Source organism: Clarias gariepinus, chromosome 28 (genome assembly GCF_024256425.1).
Source record: "Clarias gariepinus isolate MV-2021 ecotype Netherlands chromosome 28, CGAR_prim_01v2, whole genome shotgun sequence".
Lineage (NCBI taxonomy): Eukaryota > Metazoa > Chordata > Actinopteri > Siluriformes > Clariidae > Clarias > Clarias gariepinus.
Window position 1 is genome coordinate 7,600,982 of NC_071127.1, and position 24,206 is coordinate 7,625,187.

Genomic DNA, 24,206 nt, shown 5'->3' on the forward strand with positions numbered 1-24,206 from the left:
AACGCTTGAGACAAAGCCTCGCCCTGTCATGTCGGTTTTGAAATCAGCGGTTGTAGCTACACAGAAAAACAGGCCACATTGGATTCAAACCTCAAGAAAAAAACAAACAAACAAACAAACAAACAAAAAAAAAAAACACTCAGTGGCACAAGAGCAGGCCATGGTCAGAACCCAAAACCAGAAATATAAAACACAGGCTCTGCAGCAAAAGCAACCAGATTCTGCACCTCGGTTAAAGCGGCCGTATGTAACATTGGAAAAAAAAAAAAAAACATACAAAAAAAGAAACTACTCCAGACTTGCTGTAGTAATCACATTGTGTTAAAGATAACTAAAAAAAATAAATATGATTTTCTGAAACCTTTAGCGTGACCCTGAATCAAGCTTTCTTTAAAAGACAAAAGTTTCGAGGTTTATCATCAGCGATGTTAACGCAGTAACAGTGATGCTTTTTATTTTTACAGCCTGATTCACTGCTGTTAATTGAAATGGTGCATCTCATGCATTTTAGCCCCTTCGTATAAACAGGAGTGATATTTTTGGAATGCCTGTGTTGAGGAGACTGTTTAAGTTCGCACCACACCACACTGTACCACAGCACTGCACTGAGGCTGAGGTCAACTCTCTCTCTCTCTCTCTCTCTCTCAGTGCTTCTGTGATAAGAAATAAACTGTCCGTGCCACTGCTTTATGTACGCCTGCTTCAGATCACTGTCACGTACAGTATTACCCGCTGCCTTTATGCGGTCCTGAAGTGCTGCGCTTTCACGATAAGTCATGACGCATGTTCTGGTGAATCAAATATGCAGATTGAAGCGCGTTCCGATGGAGTCGAGTGTCATTCACAACATAACTACATCCTTCAAGAGCTTTAAAACAACTAACTCGCTCACTCAAGAAAGATATCAAAAATAGTTTTGTTTCGGTCACTGTACAAGAACGCTAGCAGAGGGCTGTAAAATTACATACTGCCGCTTTAAGATGCCATAAGCAGTTACGACATTCATTGGACAAGTGCGCTGGAAGGGTGCTGTAAACTAACATACTGCCGCTTTAACTTTAACTGCCGGAAACTACATCGCTTAAAAATCATAATTTTATAAGTCAAATTTGAAATAAAAAACATTGTGGTTAGCCAATATTGATTGATTATTGACTGAAAGCTGATGATTCCCAATATGCAAAATGCATGTTATAACAAAATACACTACGACAACTAAATGCTGGAGTCTGTGGTCTGAGGTAAGAGTAGTGAACATATCGTTCCATGCTTTCCTTCCTCACAGTGTGTCTGGTTGTTCTCATTAAACGGGGCAAAAAATAGCAGGGGGTTGAAGAAAAAAGAAGGAAGAAAAAAAAAACCACACACACACACACAACGACAACAACAGACCAATGAATCTACAGGGTAATTCGGAAAAAAGTATTTACAGCTGGGCGTGGCGGCGTGCACACACACACACACACACACACACACACACACACACACACACACACACACACACACACACACACACACCTGGTTTGCCCAGAGATGACGGCCCTGACCCAATCTGAGCTTAACTTTACGGCTCCTCCAGGATTCCTTCTGTGACCTTCAACATCACATGCGTGCAGTGATCAAGAAGCTGTAACCGCGCTGTAAACCCATCTCACCTCCACTAACATCACATCACTCATCTCCTCTAAGATTTCTTAAACCAGTTACAACATTCAGCTACAACGTTGTGAAGAGTCAAACCCAAACTTCAGGTGTGAGAACTTAAAAAAACTCCATATCATAATATCAGAATTATTACATTCTTCCACAAACAATAGCGGTATTCATTTATGTTATGAGACACCTCAGGGTTGGGTACTACGAAGCGTGATTCAACCAACAGTGCAGCGAAGTTTGTTTTGGAAAACAACATTAACATTTGAACAATAACATTTATTGTCAGTTTTTACTAACTACATTAAACTTGTGGACAATTTCAGCTTGTATATCTCCTCGTATTTGTATCACACCGGACTCTCAGTTCAGGTATTTTACACACACCCCTTGTTTTGTCTCACAGTGGTGCTTCACAGTACTGCTTTTTATTATCGCCACGGTTTCAATAATAAGACAAACTGGTTTTAAACTTCCCTCAGGAAGAATAGACATATATTAATCTGTTCATTCATATTTGAAGGATTAGTTTTTCAAAGTCTACTTTTCTTGGAGTTAGCCGTGCCGTGACACGCTTTCATTTCCGTTTTTTCTGGACACTTTGTCTATACAGGATAAACTATTGCTTGTTAAGTGACGTGTATAGCCACGCCCACCACGAAGGTAAAAAAAACAAAAAAACAAAAAAAACAAGCGCTAGATTACTGGTAGATATATGAATCATTTTCATTCATCAGGAAGGAATCAAGGGTCTAAATAGGACCATCACTCAGTCCGGATCCTACGGAGTCTATACCAAGGAAACTCTACCTGTAAACTGGGGTACAACCCAGACTGGGGCACCAAACTTGCATACACTCTCGCACTACGGGGGTTGTTTGGGAACGCCAATTAGTCTACTCTGCATGTCTTTGGACTGTGGAAGGAAACTGAAGGAAACCCTCCAAGAACCGTGAGAACCTGCACACAGACCCTGAGTCGGGAATCAAACCCAGACTGTGGAGATGAAAGGTCGCAGTGCTACCCAATATATCAGACTGTGCCGCTTGATAGGACTATTTGCAAAACACACATCAACATAACATTTCTCCGTAGAACCGCAGACATCCAGGGGCGACGTCCCACGAAAATATTGAACGGGACCTCAGCGGCCACGCAGAAAGTTGCCGAATCTACACAAATGGACGGCGTGTGTCTTTCCATGTGGTATAATCTGCCCTCTCAGGGTTCATTCTTTACTAAACGAGCTGAAGCCTTACTCTTTAACAGCTCACTCAGTGCTAAATTAACGCAAGTGTGAAACCCAGATCGCGAGGCCTCGAACATAACTGGCAGCTGGACGCGCCACCTGCTCAGAAACACGCAGCGTGAGAAGCTGAAATTAATTCACTGTGGTGAAGGTGTGAAAGCGTCTCATCACGTTCTTCATAGATGTAGCATAGATGGGAGGTCTGGCACCGGCGTGTAGTCTCAAGCCGTTTTCCGCTTTATCGCAGATTCAGAAAACGCTGGCATTCCCGTGGCGACCAGGGCGAGGCTGAAGGCGTTTGGATGACTGCTGTTGAAAAGGAGCTGAACAAGCGGCACTTGTTAAATTATTCTGCAGGTTACAGTTGACGGAAGAAACAGGAAGGGGGTGCGCATACTTCTGCCCATGTAGCAATTACGCTGCATGTAAAGGCTGAGCTATAAACGTTCGCATCATTAAAACCTTCCGTCGTATTTTGAAGAAAACAAAGGAGTTGTTTTTACTTCAGAACAAAAGAAAACACACCCCTCACAACTTCCTCCTGAGGCTCACTTAGCGGAGAAAGTGCCACACCTGAGTGCAGGTAAACACCTCCAAGGGTATTTAAAAGAGAGAAAAAAAAATCCGTCTCTGGCAACGAGTCTGAGTAACAAATTGAGGTGGATAACAACAAATCCAGTCCAGGTACTTAAAGGATTAGAGGATCTCTTTCTTTCCGTAAAGTCATTCAGCACAAGCAGGATAAAAGGGAGGAGTGTGTGTGTTTGTGTGTGTTGAAGAGTGTGTGAGACTCTTTCATCATGACGCGACCAGGTTTGGCTCGATGGTGCTACACTCGAAGTAATACCGCCAAGTGTATCTGAATTATTCAGAATGATTTCTGAGGAGAGGAATTAATAAATAAATCCCCTCAGGATGTGCTTTTAAAGGAAAGTAATCAACCTCAGGGTCGACTTAAGACCAAGTCTTAAACCCAGGACCATCTGAGATCTGAGTCTTACTGCTTTGGTTGAGGACTGACAGTGTAAACACTTATCCTGGTTCAGAGAACTTCCCTTGATGAACAATTCTCAATTCTCATCCCACCATAACTTCACTTGCTCCTCACCTGATGCTGCGGCACTAAAATACTTTTTTGTTTTTCGATTTTCTCCTTAATTTGGTTCCGATTTTCTCCAATTCCTCCTTGTCACTAGGGGGCTCCACATTAAGGCATCATAATCTCGTTTATGAAGTGATAAACTATTGTTTGCTTGTTCCATTTGACTTGAGCAGTCAGGGATCTTACTTAACATGGCTTGAATACCCTGTGCAGTCCACTTCGGAGGGGATTACTAGTGATCAGGACGCACCCGTGATAACGCAGACGCAAAGTCAAGATTGAGGTCATTATTACTGAGGTTGAGACTGAGTTTAGACTGCAGCCTTCTGTTGCTATTATGAAATCTGAACGTAACCACCTGTGGTTAATGTCGTATGCATGTCACACCTAAAATGATTCAAATCAAAAAAACTTTAAAATTACACAATATTATTACACAGCTTTACAAAAAAAAAAAGGGGGGGGGATTACTTTTTTCACACAAGGCCATGCAGGTTTGGACAGCACATTTTTCTTTAATGAATAAAATCCATCATTTAAAACTGCATTCTGTATTTACTCGAGTTTATCTTTGAGAACATTAAAAGCATTAAAAAATAAATAAAAAAATCAGGAAGGTGGGTATAAACTTTTTTACAGCAATGTGTACCAGTGTTAAATGTTTATTGTCCTCACTTGATGCAATCCTAAGTGCTCCTGACAAAACAGCATTTACAATATCCATTATAAAAAATACAACCTATAAAGAGCAACGTCTGATCTTCGACAATCTTTGCTTTAAAAGCTACAAGGAGACGAACGACTCCGTCTCGGTGACTCGGCTGCACCGTTAAATGCGCGGTAATTGTAATAATCCGGTATTGCGGCGCGTTGTGGAGCGATTAGCTGAAAAGCTACATTTCGAAGCGTGTTATTACATCAATCTAAAGACTGAGAGGAATTTCTGTGAACTGCGTCTTGTGCTGTGAACTGGAGACAGGACGAGACGAGACGAGACGAGACCTCCCCGGTCTGACTGGAGTGAAATATGACTGCGTCTTTCTCTCTATCTCTGTCTGTGTGTGTGTAAGAGAGTGTTGCTCCATTACACTGAGGTGCGAAGTAAGAGTGCATGTGCAAACTTGCATCGCGTCGGGCTACGCTATTAGCAAACTATGCTGGGAAACCAGAAGGATGGTTCTGTATTTGGTCTCCTCTGTCTGTCTGTCTGACGGAACATCCTGGGAAAGATGAGGGGAAAAATTCATGAGAGAAATCATGTTTCAAACATTTGCAGTGTGTCATGAGTGTGATGCGACAAACCGCAAGACTGGCACAGTTAGTAATGTTTCCTCCTAGCACTTCCTCTATGTACTTCAGGCATGTGAGAAAGAGAGAGAGGACAACTAGACTACAAGTGCAGTTAGAGTTACTCTGTGTGTGTGTGTGTGTGTGTGTGTGTGTGTGTGTAAGGAATAAACCACTCAGGAGTGCGCGGTTACAGGAAACTAATCATTGAGTGCTGGGAGTTCCAGCTACTGCACACAGCTGTTTAGTTTTAAAAAAAAAAAGTCCCCGACTTACAAACATCCGAGTTATGAATTTCCACAGATACGAATGGGTCGCGGTTCTACAAACATTCATAGATGCAAAAAAATGACGTAAGTAGCTCACATGTATTGTAAAAGAAAAAAATATATAGGCGCCGCACAGCCTTGTGTGTGTGTGTGTATGTACGTGTGTGTGCGCGCGAAAGAAATGAGTCGGCTTCACCAGTTTCAATTAATCAGTCCGGGAGCACAATGATAGAAAATGTCTGTCCTGTAAAGCAGTCCCGATGGTGAATAATCCTAATTACGAGTTTACAGTCCAATACAGTGGAAAACAGCTCGGTGACAAAACAGCGTCCAGGATTCCCCTGGCAATTTAAAGGTGCAAAGACAACACTGTTAGATTTGACGTGCAAGATTTATTTCCTTAAGCGAGGTTAAATTTTTTAGCCACATGATGGCTAAAAAGGAGAAAGGGGACGGAGATTTAGTCTCCGTCCTGGTATGGACCGATATGCTTTACTTGTATATTCGTGTCAAAGTAGTACAAGACTCACTTTGTCGGACTTGAGGACAAATCCGACTTATAAACGATTTCCGTTCCGGAAGAATGTTCGCAAGTCGGGGACGACCTGTACATCACACCTCCCAGTGTTTCTTTATTGGAAGTTATGTCCATTAAACAACGACACGGTGTCATTTTATGCTTTTATTTTTCCAATTTATTCCATAACTCTGCGACGCGCTTTTTCCATAACTCTGAGTCTTACATACACCTGCTACTTCACAACACCACACCTGTCAGCATTTCCAGGAAGACTTAGTGACTCAGACTGGATGTGTGTGTGTGTGTGTGTGTGTGTGTGTGTGTGTGTGTGTGTGTGTGAGTGAGAGAGTCCATAATCTGTCAACCTGGCTGACTTGCAGCCTGAACTCAACGCACGGCAACAACATAATAACAATAATCACACTCAATTCCTCTTTCGTCAGCCTGAGAGACAAACACCGAGCAAAGTCTTTTTGAAATGATAATGACATAGCACCTGTTTGTGTGTGTGTGTATATGTGTGTATGTGTTATTGAGAGAGAGAGTGCACTCAGAAAGCTGTTGTTTTTTTCGGGCATCAGGTTCTTGCCTGAGAAAACCAAATGTAGCACAAAAAACTAATTATATAACTAAATATATATAATAATGTACACGAGGTGTTTTAATATCCAGGACGCTGCTGTGTCTCTGCTCCATGTTTAGAGGCAGCGCTAATGACACTAAAATTAGAAATACACAGTTATGAAAAGCGCATCACAATCAAATGAAATCATAAATGGATGTTATATAAGGTTCACAGTGTGACAGAGAGAGAAACTACTCTCACAAATATGAGCATGCCCGCGGTTAGGAAGAGTTGCTAGGCAACACTTTTAGTTCATTCCTAAACTATTTTTGTAAGATGATCAGCGCTCACGCCAGACGTGGTGGCTTTTCTTCTTTGTTCGAGTCCTATCGACCCTGTCAGAACGTTACTCCGTGTCTTCACACTCATTATTACTAACACGCCGTTAATAACAAACGGTAAAAGGGGCGTGGCTTTCCCAGCCTCTTCTATACCCATTGTCTCCAGTCTTCTCACGGTTTGAGTTGCTTTTTAGCTTACCACGGTTGCACAGAGTTGCTTATTAACGTCACCGGAGCTTCTTGCCATTCTACACAAATCCTGCTGTAAAGATGATCAACAAACAAATATCACATCACTGAGTTCAGATCTTTCTCGTTCTGATATTTAATTAAAAAGCTCTTAATGTTTAAATCCGAGTAAGGCCCTTAAACATGTCGCTCGTGCTTGAAAACCCAACAATGTGGCCGAATTAAAACAATTCTGCAAAGCAGTGCGATCCAAAATTCCTCCACAGTGAAATCAAACATGGTGTTAGTGGTGGTGGTGGTGGTACCGTAATGATCAGGGGGTGCTTTGTCATAATTGATGGAACAATGAACTCTGAGCTCTACCAGAATATCCTAAAGGAGGACATCAGGCTTAAACACGCAGCCGAGTCAAAATCGGGACTTAAATCTGATTGAGATCCTTTAAACACACCATACACGCTGGAAAAACTCTCCAATGTAGCTGAATTAAAAACGATACTGCAAAGAAGAGCGGGCCAAAATTTCCCCACGAGACTCATTGTCAGTTATCGTAAACGCTTGATTGCGTTTATGCAGTGCTGTGAAAAAGTATTCGCCCCTTACTAATATGCTGTTTTTTTTGGTTGCATTTTTTGCTTATGCTTAATGATTCACCAAGGGTGTCACAAACAGATATTAAGTTAAAATTTAAGTAAACATTTTTTTCGTTTCATACACCGTGTATGACATGCAGTGAAATGCCATACACGACCATGGATGACCTAAAAAAATAAAATAAAAAAACAACAACATTTTGTTAGGGGGCTATTACTTTTTTTCACACAGGGCTAGGCAGATTTGGACGCCTTTTTTCCCTCCTTAATAAATGATATAATCATTTAAAAACTATTTTTTTTTGTGTAATGTTACAATTTGTTTGATGATCTCAATGTGGCAAAAAAACAACAGAAGGGGCAAATACTTTTTTTATTATTATTTTTTTGGAATAATGATTTATTTGCATTATTATTATATTTTTAATGCAGTGCGCTGCTTCTGAAATGTGACTGGATGACGGTGCACAAACGAGAGGGCTGTGAGTGTTTGTAATGAAACGTTCAGTGAGCATAGAGCCGATACACACCCACAGGAGGGCGTGAGGTCGGATCCCAGCGATGGTTTGGAATAGGGGCGTTTGAATCCCTGCTCAAGGCGGGTGAAATGAGCTGTGTGTGTGTGTGTGTGTGCTGGGGAGGCATGTGTACGGTTTGCTGCAGTGCATCTCTGCTGGAAGTGAACGCGTAAAGCAGGCTGTGAGGAGGCGGTGAAGTGTGGGAGAGAGGCGCGCTTTTGGGAATGGCATTCGCTAACCACCCACACTGCGGCCTGGCGCTGACACACACACTCCACAACGGCAGGCTATTTCAGGCTTCGCAGTCTGTGTGTGTATGTGTATATGTGTACTGTATATCACAAGAGCAGTTATTATGTTGTTAAGGGATTGGCACCTCTGCGATCGAAAAAAGAAAAAAGATGAACGCTTCGCCAGGACGTGTGCGTCACCGCTCGGACCTTAAATATCATTTCTTTCCGCACGGATTCCAGTCGGATTTTAACGAAATTTAATTAACTGCATGGTTTTGTGGTTGAATAACCACCACAGAGGAAACATCATCCACACTTACTTTAGCGAGTTCTATCCACCTCAGTCTCCGTTTAACGCTAAAACAACCTTTCCAGAACGTTTCCTTATAAATACCTCGCGATTAAAACGTCAACACGTTGTGGGACATTTTACTATCGGGACATGTCTCGCTAAAAAAAAAAAAACATTTATACTAGGGGAGTTTCCCTTTTCACAAGAAAAGAAAAGACAGTTCTTGCCAGATTCCCCTTGCTCAAACCCTCAGTGTGTGTGTGTGTGTGTGTGTGTGTGTGTGTGTGAGACAGAGATAGAGAAAGAGCTTTTACGACTGTGTCGACAGCTGGATTTGTTGATGGATCTGGATGTGAAACCTTATACTTTTATTCAGGTTATACAAACACATCGAGAGAGAGAGAGAGAGAGAGAGAGAGAGAGAGAGAGAAAGGTGTACGTTGTGTCTTCAACGAGGATGAAGAAAAAAAAAACACAAAAAAAAAACCCACACCACCACATATTTTATTAATCTTTCCAAAGATGATATTGTGGTGCTTGGACCCCGACCAGCTGGCTCTTCCTGTGCCTCGTCGACGCGCTCGCTGTATTCCAGGCTGTCGATTAAACAAACATACCAAGACGTGTGTGTGTGTGTGTGCGTAACGTTAAAGGCCAAGCGCTAATACATGCGTACACTACAGCTATAAAACTAGACATGAAAAAACTAATAAAAAAACAAAAAACGTTGAGTATCCTGAGGTAAGTTTGGTGGTTTTAAAGGAACGCTAACGATAAAACGCAACAGGTACAACTTCGTCACTTCCACCAGGTCTTTAAACCTCAACAAGGCTGAAATTTATTTTTTGGGGGGGGATTTTTCCCCTGATTCCCCCCCGATTTTCTCCCTAATTTAGTCGTGTCCAATCCTTCCCCGTCACTAGGGGGCTCCACATTAAGGCTACTACTACCACTCAGTCGGGAAGGCAGAACACTATCACGTGTTTCTAAACCACGCGAGGCCAGTCGAGTGCATCTTTTCAAACTGCTCGCTCACGCACCGTTGGCGCGGCGTAACACTCTCGAAGGACAGCGCTATCCTCTCCTTCTGCTTGCGTGATTAACGTGGGAGCACTTAGTACCTCTCATCCCTCCCCTCTAAGAGAGCTCGGCCAATCAGCTCTCTCTAGACCTCCGGCTGTGAGAAGTTACGGCATCACCCGGGAATCGAACCAGCAATCTCCGGATGATAGGGCGAGCGCTTTACCACTGCGCCGCTCCGACTCAAACTGCTATATTATTAAGCGCTGCAGAATTAATTGCGTGAAAATCATAATTGCAATATATACCTGTGCAATTATTTAATGTGCAGAAGCGTAATCAGGAATTTATTTATATTGTGTGAATAATTGAAAAATGTTTTTTTTAATATACAATATATATTATTATGTGATAAATAAATATGGTTCTATTCATTCTATTAATGAGATCATCATCTTATTATTATTTGGTGTTAGCCTAAATAAATACGTTTGAAATCCAAATGGTACAATTTAAAAAGATACATATCGTTGTTTTAACCGTGATATGTGTCATTACATCACGTCTCGTACACAACGATACGTTTTTTCCCCTTCCAGTCCAGCAGGTGGCAGTAATACAAGGAATGAATCTGTATCTGCAGGAACGTCAGACCACATTTTTTTATCACCTGTTGTGCCTGATTTACCACAGGATCGAGAACTCCTCAGTTGAAATCACTTGTCTGTAATTACTTTAATGCTGATTGTACAGAACACACACACACACACACACCGCTTACCTGTACGGTCTTCTTGATTCTGTGAGAAGGCCCAGGATACTCTGCAGAGTACAGATCTGTAAGGAACAGCGAGTTGATGAGGGTCGACTTCCCCAGCCCCGACTCTCCTGCAAAGATAAAGAACAAACTTGTATCAGAAGATCGTGAGTCGTTTTTACGTAACGGAACTGATCTGTACAGGTAACAGCGCCGGCCAACGAGAGACTGGAGAGAAAGAAAAAGTTATATGGAAGGGTAATACTGAGTTTATACAGAAGTGTGTCAAAGGAGGCTTCAGACATTACTCTAGTGTGTCACGTAGAACCAGCGTTATCACTACTTTTAAAACGTGTAAATTTTTGCTGCTATTTTGGTCACAGAAACAACCTTAAGAATCACATGGTCAACATCATGACTGTCCCATTTCTTCGCCCATCAAACCCATTATTTCCTTTTATTCTCTTGCTCAGTCATGTTTGTATAATTGGTTAAAACTAAATAAAATTCAGTTCATCAGATCGCCTAGGTCAGGGGTCGGCAACCGGTTTATTGAGCTGTTCGACTGTGCTCTCCAGTACACGTGATAAATAAAGAATGTTTGTTTTGCTTGCAGGTGGATCATTTACGTTCAGCTTTTTATTTTAAAAATTTAAGGAGGACTCAAATAGGCATTTAAAAGTAAAAAGTTAAAATAGAAAGTAGTCTTTAACCCAGTGTCTTTTTGTTGATGATGTTTTTCAAGTTAAAATTGTTTTTGTTGCATGCGGAAATAAGATTTTGTTTAACTTGATGCATTTATCATAAATTATTCATGAATGCAACACACTGTTTTTTTTTTTTTTAAATACACAGCATAAAGGTAAAACAAACAAACGAAAAAAAAAACATATATACATGTGTTATCTTTATTTTAGATGTCAAAAGTTGAGTTTTGTGGCTTCCGGTGTTTTCTTTTCTGTGGGAAACAGCTCCAAGCGGCTCCCTGAGTGCTTAAGGTTGCCGAAAAACCCTTACACGTGGCTGAATTATAACAATTCTGCATAGATGTGCGGGCCAAAATTCCTCCACAGCGCTGTAACACACTCACTGCAAGTTATCGAAAACGCTTGATTGCAGTTGCTGCTGCTAAGGTTTAGGGGGCCAACACTTTTTCACACAGGGCTATGTAGTTTTGGATTTTGTTTTCCCTTAATAATAAAGACCTTGCATGATGTGTTTACTTGCATTATCTTTGACTAATGTTTCAGATCATCCAACAAATTTAAATATTAAAGTGTGACGAACATGCAAAAAAATAAGTAAGGGGGCAAACACTTTTACACATCTGTGTATTTACTAAAAAATTGTAATAATTATGTAAATAATTTCTGCAAAAAATGGCTAAATAAAACAAAGCTCTGGGTTTAAAGGGCTACGTGCTCTGACAAACAGTGTCATGTTTATACACTAAAGAGTGTTTAATTCTTAGACGTTTTTGTTTACCTCAGTAGGTTGAATCTGTGAAATGTGAAATTAATAGAAATATTAAATAAATCAAAATATATTATGCTAAATGTTGTTTGTTGCATATAGTAGGTCACTTTTGTGCTGCGTGATATTTTCTTCAAAATTTCATTTCCACCCCAAAATTTCTAAATTTAACTTTTAAATACTTCACAAAAGTTTTGAGAATGACACAGAAATCAATTTTCACGTCCGCTTTCACGTTCGTTTTAAAGGCCACTGTTCAGTGTTTTTAGAACTTTGTGTCAGATGTTACTACGGAGTATTAAAGTATAATCACAACCTTCTCATAAACATCTAAGGATTTTATTGCCAGTTACATTAAGTTTATGCAAAGAGAATTTTTTTCGCATTGTTGACCCTCCTTTTTTTTTGGCAGCCCTTTCTTGCATAATCATGTCAGAATGTGTGTTTTTTTTTTTTGTTTCTCCAGTAGTGTTTCATATAACACAGAGTTATGGAAGGTCATGTGAGTTTCAAATCAGTCAGCTGAAGGAAAAGGAGGATGTGGGGAAAGAAATAAAACAAAACAGAAAAACAAAACAAAAAGTTTAATATGATGTTTCTGACGCACTGACCTCGTGCTGTATGTGGACAGATTTGCTTCCTTATTGACGTTATCGTTGTCTCACGTTGTAAACATTTATAGTTCAGTTTAATTTTGGTGGAAGACGAGTCAGCTCCTGCTATCAGCTATTCTTGTTATATAGGTTATTCAGTCACAGTCAGTGAGGTGAGTCAGTCAGTGAGGTAAGTGAGTCAGTGAGGTAAGTCAGTCAGTGAGGTAAGTCAGTCAGTGAGGTAAGTCAGTGCGAAAAGTGAGTCAGTGAGGTAAGTGAGTCAGTGAGGTAAGTGAGTCAGTGAGGTAAGTCAGTGCGATAAGTCAGTCAGTGATACAACTCAGTGAGGTGAGTCAGTGAGGTGAGTCAGTCAGTCAGTGAGTCAAGTCAGTCTGTGAGTCTGTCAACCACTCAGTCAGTGAGGTAAGTGAGTCAATGAGTGAGTCACTGATTGACTGAACTCCTCATTTACTGACTGACTCACTGACTGACTCATTAACACTTACCTTACTGACTAACTCACTCAGCTCCAATCAGATTTAAGGATGCAAACTCTGGCCAATCAGAACCGAGAGTTGAACAGAGTTTATACTGTATACTTGAACACAACAGTGCTGAAAATTCAAACCACCATCTTGTGTAATAACGACACAACTCCAGTCTCTTTAAGTTTAAGGTTCGAGATCCTCAGAAGGCCTGTCACGGTCTCCAGCAGCAGTGTGTTTTTTTTTTTAAAGCTGAACACGAGTGAAACAAAGCGGGCAGTGTGAGGAGAGCTGGCACACGCTGGCACAGAGCGAACCTTCCTCTCCTGACCTTTAAGTGCCTGACTGCTGCCAGCCGGAGCTGAGGACGGCCCGAGGAGCCGAGCGACGAGGAGCGCGTACACAAAGAGCGCTCACACGCTTTCGCATCATAAATATTTTTCCGAAGGGCAGATCAACACTGCATCCTCTCTCTCTCTCTCTCTCTCTCTCTCACACACACACACACACACATATATATACACACACTCTTCATGAAGCTGTTCGGTCATCCAGAAAATGAAATCTCGAACATCTTTTAAGAGTTACAGCAAATATCCAATATGCTCATGTGATCATCTTGTAAAAAAACAATGTGGAGAAAAGATACGAGCACCAGTCTGAATCAGGGACAAGGATAGCGAGACATATCGAGGAGCTCAAGAAGCTACAGGATCGTCTCCCACAAACACACAACGATAAGCTTAAGATTTTAATATCCACCATGTTTATATATAGATTATAGATGTGAGGGCTTGAAATAAAAGAAGTGTCGGGGGTGAAAGGGTTCAGGATGAGGGAAGATGACACATGATGTCAGCAGATGTCCAAAAGCGAAACTGCGGTGCTGGATGACTCGGACCTGGAAAGCTTTACAACACTTATGTGTTCTACCGTAAACCAACGGTACAAGATAATACATCTTTTTTATTGAACATTTCCGAGACGCCCATCACACCATCACATTACTCTACGGTTACTACAAGAGTGTGTGTGTGTACACCTGTGTGTGTGTTAGACCCACTAGGGTTCATGGCGAAGTAAGTCCACGATTTTGATCATGATTCGAATGGATGGACATTTTTATCTCATTCTACATCCTTTTTTTTATTTATTTATTTATTTTTTTTATTGTCTCTTGCTTTTAGATTTCCTTAATCATAAAGCTATTCATTCTATTCTTTAGTCAGCATTTTCTACCCCTTTAGTTCATGGTTCTGCTTTGAGAAATTATATTTAACTACTTCAGTTCCCCCTGAAAACTTTTAAACTTCTAAATTTAACTTTGAAATACTTCACAAAAGTTTTGAGAATGACACACGTTAATTTTCATGTCCGCTTTCACGTTCGTTTTGCTTCACTGTCTTTACATCTTTGTGTGTGTACTGAAGTCTAATCACAAGCTTCTCATAAGCGTCTAAGGCTTTCATTAAGAATTACATTAAGTTTATGCAAACAGTTACTTCTTTAAATTACTTCAAAAACAAATGTTTTGTTAAAAGTGCTATAGATTTTTTATTCAGCGCTTTTCACAGTGGTATAAATGGTATAAATAAACGTTTATTTATTTATTTTTTCCCCAAATAAACAAGCTAAAGAAACTGGTAGTGAGGAAAAAACCTCCCTGAGGAAGAAACGTTAAGAGGCAGCAGGAACCCCATCCTCATCCTACATCATAGAAACATGATTTTAATAAAAACAGAATTTTATAAATCTGTCCATCAGTCTGTCCTACCCAAGTTCACCGCTCTTGTACTTGGAATTCTTTTTTTTTTTACCGCCTGCCCATAAATCCATGCTACCTTACTTCCACCATAGACACCAAGTTTTTTTTTATTGCACACTTTTTTTAAATCACATGATTAAAGTAACAGCTGACTTACTATGGACTGACTAATAACATTGAAAAACCACAGATATTATATTTTAATAATTAAAAAAAACCTCACAAATTGCTACCAGTAAGTTAGAAAACGCTACCTCTGTTCAAAACTACAGGTAGGACATCTTGATAAAGTAGCGCAGACTGATATCGCTTGCTTACTCGCTCATTCTGTACACCACTTATCCTGGAATTAGTGGGAGGAAACCAACTAAGGACGGGGAAACTCTAAGCGTCGCGGCGGGAATCGAGCCGTCGCCGCCCCCGCAGGCCACAGCGCTGAATACTGATATCATTCTGGAAATTTCTGACAGGGCAGGGGAAAATAGATCCCTTTTTAGATGACTATTAATAAACTTGGACTGTATATACAAAACGGGTTAAAGAATGTCGGTCATGTGGAATTATTTTTGTGGAGAGATCCTTTTCTCGTCATATCTCAGTTTATTAATGATTGGAGGTCAGAGTGCAGGGTCAGCACTCCTAACATCTAAATTTAGGATTCTCTTAAAAAAAAAAAAGATTTAAGAACGACAAATCCAACACACAAACTGCTCAAGATTTGATTTGCTTACATGCAACTTATAGGAACATGTGGGACAGAACAGCTGCACATCTGTAAACTCGGCAGTTTAATAAACATGCAAATGTCTGGATGTAAATGATCTCAGGACGTGTTTCTCCAAATCTGCTGAAAACACACTAACATTCTCAGCCTGAAATTATGGAACTAAGGGGAAAAAAAAAACGTGTGCATTAACAGTAAGATCTAAATAAGATGCTGTTTTTTGATCTCAAGCTTTAAACAACCTGATGAAATAACTATTAGGGCAGGAATGCAAAATGACTGCAGTATAAAACTTCTCATGTGAAAAAAACAAAAAAGGGATAATGATCAGATGATGGTGATATCAGATGGGATGGGGTGAAGAGAAAGGCTGGGAGGATTCAGGGCGCTGGCAGTTCGGGATCGTCCAGCTCACTTCCTTTAAAGGAAATATTCCACAGCTGTGTAAATGCTGCATGAGAGAGGTGGAGGGGGCAGGAAGTGGGGAGGGGGGAGAGAAAGAAAAGAGAGATAGATAGATAGAGAGAGAGAGAGAGAGAGAGATTGCAAGTACTAGTTTCTAATTTCTTTCGCAAATCTGTTCTTCACACGAACTAAGTACTGCACTTTATTAAATCCAGTTATATAGTTGTTTCTCTTATTTAAGTTAATAAGAAGATAAAGTCCTGAAGATGTAGAAATGTTCAATATTACACAGTATCACCTCTGACACTGGAGACTCCTTCCACAGATGGTTAAAAACAACAAAAACAAATACACTCAGAGCTGCTGTGACCTTCTGACCAATCAGAATCCAGGATATCTTCTTCGCCGTTCCATGACACTATATTTCCTTTCCTAACGTCCTTTAAAAGTCAGCTAATTAAATACAATTTAAGCGATAAGGTCAGTTAGCGAGCGAGCGTGTTTGTTTTACACTTCAAGAAAACTCCAACAAGAAGTTCATAAACCGTAAAAAAACAAACAAATGGAAAAAAAAAAAAAAACGCTACACTTATTGTTCCAGTAAGACCTGGCATCCAAGTCCATCCATCACTTCTCAGCAATCAAGGGAACCTGCACCACCAGAGTCACAGCCAGCACAAACAAATCTGCTGCTAATCCTTCATGTGGTGTGGTGTGGTGTGCCAAAAACCTGAGCGCACTAAAAACCCACACAGGTCAACACACACTCACACATACTTTGGCCAGCTGAACGTCTTTACCTGCCAGTCAAACACGTTCAACCACACTGATGACTTGATTCCAACATCTGCTCCTCTAGTCAAGTCGTGTCAGGTTCAGTGTCGCTTGTTCATATCTCCGTGACCAACAGCATGGAGACGACCTCAGACACGCTCAAACTGACCGAGTCAGAGAGAGAAGGTGAACTGTAGGTTTTAAGGTGGTTATGATACTTTACTTAAACAGGTAATTATAAACTGGGTTCCTCTGGTTTGTGGATCAGTAAGAAGAAGATCCTTGGACACTGACTGTCTACGCCGATGGTTCTCTCCTAGTTCTCAGACCTCGCTTGGTAGTTGATCTCCAGCTTGTTCCCTTTCTGGTGATGTTTTCCCAGTCCTTCTCTGGTATGCCAGCTGCCTTAAGTTGACGCTTCAGCTGGTCTTTGAAGCTCTTTCATTGGGTTGGGGGGGATGTGAGGTCAAGTTTGTCTCGGTAGAACAAACTTTGGACATTTGTGAGTCTACCATATGTGCCAGCTATCCTACCCAGGAGAGCGGTCTGGTTATTAGCATGGCTTCAAAACTAAAGGCTCAATCCAAGACAACTTTGTTCATCAAGACTATGTGATGAGGTAGCTCAGTGGTTAAGGCATTGGACTACGGTTCGGAAGATCCCAGGTTCAAAACCCCACAACCACCAAGTTGCCACTGTTGCCCTTGAGCAAGGCCCTTAACCCTCAACTGCTCAGATGTGTATAAGATAAAAATGTAAGTCGCTCTGGATAAGAGCGTCTGCCAAATGCCTAAATGTAAATGATGATATAATCCCAGAAAATTGTTTTCATTTACTTAATTGATTGATTAGAGCTGGTACAGTATTGACAGACCACCTGTCTATGGGTTACTGAAAAAGGAGGCGTGGCTTCTGTATCTATCAGTTCTAGAGATGGCGTAGCTTCTGAGTCCGTTAGTCCTGGAGAAGAAGGCATGGTCTCTATTCTGGTCAGTTTTGAAAAAGGAGGCAGGGCCTCTGTATCGGTCAGTTTTTAAAATAGGAGGTGTGGCCTCTATCTGTCAGTTTAAAAAAAAGGAAGGCATGGCCTCTGTGTCTGGAAAAGGAGGCGTGGCCTCTGTCAGATTTGAAAAAGCAGGGGTGGCCTCTGTATCTGTCAGTTTTAAAAAAGGAGGCGTGGCCTCTGTATCTGAAAAAAGGAGGCGTGGCCGCTGTATCGGTCAGATTTTTTAAAGGAGGCATGGCCTATTTATCTGTCAGTTATCAAAAAGGAGGCATGGTCTATATATCTGGAAAAGGTAACGTGGCCTCTATCTGTCAGTTTTGAAAAAGGAGGCGTGGCCTCTGTGTCTGTCAGTTCTAGAGGAGGCGTGGCCTCTGTATCTGTCAGTCTTGGAAAAGGTGGCTTAGTCTCCATCCTGGTCAGACCTAAAAAAAAAGAAGGCGTGGCCTCTGCATCTCAGTTCTGGAGGAGGCGTGGCCCCTGTTTCCATCAGTTCCCAGAGGAGGCGTGTCCATTACAGAGGCGTGGCCTCCGTAATAGACAGTTTTGGAGTAGGAGGTCTGGTCTTTATTCTGGTCAATCCTGACGAAAGGGGCGTGGTATCTATTTTGGTCACTCCTAAAAAGGAGGTGTGGACTCTATCTCGCATTGTTGGGGAAGGCGTGGCCTCTAATTCTGTCAATGTCGGAGAAAGAGACTCGTCACCCCTACATAAAGGAGGTGTGGTCTCTGTATCTCTCAGTCTTGGGAAGAGAGGTGGCGTGTGTGTCCGTGTGTCCGTCTGTGTGTGTGTGTGTGTGTGTGTGTGTGTGTGTGTGAAGGTCATCTCCATGTCTGAGGAATGATCGAGAAGGCGTGGTCTCGGTTTCCGAGAGTTGCATTGATTAGGATACGGTTAAAACTTTCTCCAATCCACTTTTAATTATTTCTACAATTCTGAAATACGCCGTGTGCCTTAAAACAGCTCTAAATCGTGTCACGTGGATGCATCTCAGACGAAATGCTCGCCTCTGTGCGATCTCTCCCCCATCTCCCTCTCTTCGCACTGGAAATATAAAACACTGTAAATCTGATCATTTCTGATCTTGAGGAGGAGAGTCGCGCCTCTCAGCACATAACGGCACTCGGACCGAGTGGATACGAGCTCGGGGCTTTCAGCTGGTGCTGCTCTGTTGCTGGTCGTGACTGGATGAATGGAATTACAGGAAACTACCCACCCACGAGCCAATACACGACACACACACACAAACACACACACACATTCCAGTTGGGGGTGGGGGGTGGTCTGGTTCACATTTGTTTTAAGAACACATTCTCAGAGCCCCTGTCTCTGTGAAATCCATCACTCATGCGAGAGCTGCTATGCGCCAGCACCGAGTTCCTGTACGGAACAGAGTCACGTCTGAAACTCTCACACACACACACACACACACACACACACACATTGAGAGAGTCAAGCACAGCCAATTCACTTCACCTCAAACTGCTAGATTCCTGAGTCTCTGGGTTCTTGGGTTACACTTAAATCTTAACACTAAGCTGAACGAAAGAATGAAGATTTTCTCATTCTGAGGAAAACAGAAAGGTGCAAGACATGTATGGATTCACACATAAAAAAAAAAAAAACAAACAAACAAAAGCCACAATCGTTCTTTAGGAAACGAAACGCGCTCCTCCTCGCTGAGGGAATTTAAATATTCAAAGTCTCTGAACACGAGCTGGTTTGGAGCGACCGCGCCCCTCGCCTTACTAAGCTTATAATTGACTCGACTTTATTATAACAATTGAGTTGCTTTAGGTTATAATTCTTTTTAGTGCCACTTTGCTCACACCCAGTGCGGCAACACACACACACACACACACACACACACACTGTTTCACTTATGAGGCCTTTTAATTTATTTTTTTTTTATCTGTGATTCATTCACTTTCAGGAGGCGCTTTATCTTTAGTTGGGAATTCGGCCCAGGATCCACCCCAGGACAGGACATTAATCCTTTGCCTGACATCATAAACAGTAGGGATTGAGACAGGGGACAATAAATAAATAAATGAATAAATGAATAAATACACAACCGCTGAAAAGTGTGAGATCACTTTCTAACTGCTGATTTTCCTGTTTCCGTTCCTGGTTTCTTTCTCTGCTGAAAGACAATACTGAGGGCGTTTATCCAAAACACACAATAATCTCCTTTAACCTGTTGATATTTAGATGTTTCGGCTACTGATGATCTTTAACGGCTCTCATCTAAGGTGATCTCTGAGAACGGTAACTGTAAAGCAACAACTTTTTGTTTTTAATCGAGAAAACTAATGCAATAAGGAACGGGCGACATTTTACGACTTTAAGTTCAATTCGGTTGTGAAGCTGATGAATAAAGCAAAGGTAGAAAACGTTTTGAGTCATGACAACTTACTCAAAACAAACAAACAAAAAAATACATCAAACCGGGATATCAATTTAAGTACAGTGAGGTGATTGTTGATTCCCAGCTCTACTTTTTGAGTGAAAATAATAACTAAGTATTGGACGATATTTAATAACTTTTATTACGTGCAATTTAGTCACGGAGCTCAGATGTAAAACATTCCAGTTACATCCACTTTAAAAAATAATAATAATAATACCAACCAGGGATCGAACTCTTGATACTTATAGAATCAAAATATTAATCAAATTGGCACAGAAGAATCGTGATAATATCGTATCGTGAGGTGATTGTTGATTACTAGCTCTAGTTTTTTAAGTGAGAAAACTAATGCTTAAAGATCCTAAAATTGCATTATATGCTTTTCTTAAAAAACCATTATACTGAACCGGGATATTAATAACCTCTTGATCCGTATAGAATCTGTATGTTAATCGATTCAGCGCCTCGGTGTGGTGACGTCATCGTATCGAGATGTGACTGGGGATTCCCGTCCCCCTCACTAGGATGTAAGTTATCACAGACCATCTCTCACGTCTTTGACGTCTCTGCATGTCTTTGTTTAGACCCCAGAACACAAACCCGGATGGACACGGAGTAACCCGAGCCCGGGATTGACTCGTCGACCCTTAACCTTAAGCTCCTTTCTTAACAACATTTATCACATTCTCCTGCTTCTGTGACCTGATGCATTGTTCCTGAAAGTAAAGGATTTCTCTCTCTCTCACACACACACACACAAACGTATACAATCCTCCTATTTAAAGAATCCTACAGGATGCTGGATTTTTGTTTTTCCTAGACACATTCCAGCTCTTTTTCTTTCCCTGACGCCGCGCTCCATACTGCAGCTTCTTAAACGTCCAGCTGGTGAGTACAAGTGCAGGAAGTGAGAATAATCAGAGCTCAGGATATGCGATTAGTAAGAAGTGTGTGTGCGTGTGGAAGGAAATCGGTGCACTAGCAGAGAACCTCGATGTGACACGGATGTCCTCTCGATGCGTGTATGTGAGCGAACGTGACTCACTGAGGCCTACGCGGGCTGACGGTGTGAGAATAACATTAACAATGTGAAAAACCGAGTGATCTGGAGAGGAATTTATGAGGAACAGAAAGGAATCTGCCGAGCCCCGAGTGTCTCCGTCTCGCTCCGGTGAGATTAATGAGCCGGGTTTAGCTACGTACGGTTCGAGACCGTCGTGTAAACAAAAGTTAAACTTTTTTTTTTTTCTCCCTGCTGGAAGTCTACTCACCCACGACCATTAGCGTGAACTCAAAGCCTCTCTTCACGGACTTTCTGTAAACCTGGTTGGGGAGGTTTGCGAAGCCCACATATCCCTCCAGGTTCTTCTGTTGCTGCGGAGAGAGAAAAAAATATATAACGCACGGTGAAGATACAGTGATAGAAAGTGGACTTGAATCAATGCACAGGACAAAGTCCACTGGTTCTGTATAACACCTGGTGTAGGTGAGGAATAAAACACTACAGGACATGATGTAAGGTGGGCTGAGGGCACAGAGCACACCACATGGCTGCCCACCCTTCTATCTGTCCGCCTGTCCACCCTTCTATCTGTCCGCCTGTCCACCCTTCTATCTGTCCGCCTGTCCACCCTTCTATCTGTCCGTCTATACGTCTATCTATGTGTCTCTCTGCCAGTCCCTCCGTCTGCTCGTCTCTCTGCCCGTCCCTCCGTCTGCCCGTCTCTCTGCCCGTCCCTCCGTCTGCCCGTCTGTCCACCCTTTTATCTGTCCGTCTGTCCACCCTTCTAATTCTGTCCATCTGTCCACCCTTCTATTTCTGTCTGTCTGTCCACCCTTCTATCCGTCCGTCTGTCCCCCTGTCTCTCTGCCCGTCCCTCCGTCTGCCCGTCTCTCTGTCTGTCCACCCTTTTATCTGTCCACCCTTCTATCTGTGTCTGTCTGTCCACCCTTCTATCCGTCCGTCTGTCCCCCTTCTATCTGTCTGTGTCAGTCTATAGGTCTATCTATCCATCTATCTGTCCATCTGTCTCTCTGCCCGTCCCTCCGTTTGCCCGACTCTTTGCCCGTCCCTCCGTCTGTCTGTACATTTGTCTGTCCGTCCCTCTGTCAGTCCGTCCGTGTGCATGTCTGTCACTGTCTGGCTTTCTAAACCGCTTCCCAGGAATTCGCCAACATTTTTATTTATTAAATCAGTAATGCGTCATAAATTTCATTCGGTTTCAGGCCGTAATATATTGAAAAGTCTAAAAAACTGCTAAGACTAGTCTTATTTACATGATTAAAACGATCAGACATCCTTAAACTTAAACCTATTCCCCAACCCTGCCCATGCTCAAGAAGTTGGTTTTCACCAAATTCTTGATAAGCGTTTGCTGAGGCGGCTGTTCCATGTTCATGACACCATGGCTTGTATCGTAATTTTTTGCTCATGCTATACAGATTATTTATTAGAAATTGGTGAAAAAAAAACATAGATTCAGTTAGATTTTCTGTGTATCGCCGCACTGACTCCAAAATAATTAAATTTTTTTTGACACATGGGCTTTTTATATAAATTTTATTTGATTAAGGGGATATGAAGCTGCATGTGAGTGAATAACATCAATACAATGAACAGTTGTGCAACAATCGTACTTACTGCTACTTTGGAGAGCATCGACATATCGGTAGTCCACATGATGAGGGAAGACGAGCAGGAGGGGGGGGGGGGTGAATGATGCAGAACCGGTCCATCAGGCAGAGGAGAGAGAGAGAGAGAGAGAGAGAGAGAGACGTTAAACATGTCTCACGAACATTACATCATGTCTGTTAGTATTTGGATAATCAGAAGAGTTTATACGGGAAAATGAAGGATATATATATATATAGATTTTTTTTTTCTTCAAACCGGTTTCCCTGATCTGCCGTTTCTGAGAAGTGACCCTGACTTATTTGACTAAGCAACACAGCCCAAACACACACACACACACACACACACACACACACAGGGAAGTCAGACACGTGGCTAAATATAGCTAATAAAAAACTATGACTATGATGAAGTCACTCTGATTCTGGTTCCACACACATGAACAAGAGAATCTGTCTCTCAATAATCTCCTCCGTATATGAATGTAAGGACTAAATGAAACACTTTACAGGAAGCAATGATCAAAGGCGGCGACCTCGTGGTGCGCTTTATTCCTCGTCTCCAACGGAAACGTGTCTAAAATGATGCGTGCTCCGGTTATATTAACACTTCCGTCTCATCAGCGGTTTCCGTTCGAGGCTCCAGTCTCTCCCCAGGTCACTGCCGTGCAGGTGTGAACGTGTTACATTAGTTCAGTTGTAACCGCGGTCGTGAGCAAAAATTTATGCCCCGCTTGAGATTTGCATGGAAGAAGAGCAGCGTGCAGTGATTCCTGTTTTTTTTTTTTTTTTTTTGTTGGTTGCTGAAACAACTCACATAAAGCATAAACAGAAGCGCTTGGATATCCATGAACAAAATCTGGACCGATACTCTTAGGAGAATCTTTAATGCTGACAAGACGTGGATTCATCACTACAAACCTGACGGTAACCCGGCATGAGGGAAACGTCCTCGATCGCCGACTGGGAAAAAGCTCAAAAGACAAAAAAAAGTGACGCTTGCAGTTTTCTGGGATTCTCCGAAAGGGCCAGAAGTATTGGAACACCGTGAGATTCGCTACTGGTGATGAAGTGAAGGCAGCAGTGCATTCATGTGTGGCTCACGGCTCAGTATAATACATTTTTTTTTCACAAGGGAATACGAAAGCTTGTTGACAGATGGACAAGGTGTATTGAAACAGAGTGCGGATCATTTTCGACTTACTCTGGTAAAAATTTTATTTTTATTAGCTTTTTTTCAGCGCTACCCCTTAGTACCGCCTCAGTGTCTCTTGTCTGAGGGGGGAAAAAAAATCCACCTGAGGAACTTTCTGAAAAACCTCGTGCTGAAACTGGAGACTCCTTTAAATGTGTT

General features: G+C 41.7%; 1 protein-coding gene across 2 annotated transcripts in view; it reads right to left on the bottom strand.

The window, feature by feature from the left end:
• The window catches only part of LOC128515676 (septin-7), a 35,886-nt gene extending 14,140 nt beyond the window's left edge, over nt 1-21,746 (bottom strand). For both annotated transcript variants that reach the window (XM_053489784.1, XM_053489783.1), the window contains exons 1-2: nt 21,493-21,746; nt 10,613-10,719 (exon numbers count right to left, since the gene is read on the bottom strand). In XM_053489784.1, the coding sequence (XP_053345759.1) occupies nt 10,613-10,719; nt 21,493-21,733 (348 nt within the window). In that variant the 5' untranslated portion in view covers nt 21,734-21,746. The remainder of the gene's footprint in view (nt 1-10,612; nt 10,720-21,492) is intronic.
• Between the last annotated feature and the right edge of the window lie 2,460 nt (nt 21,747-24,206).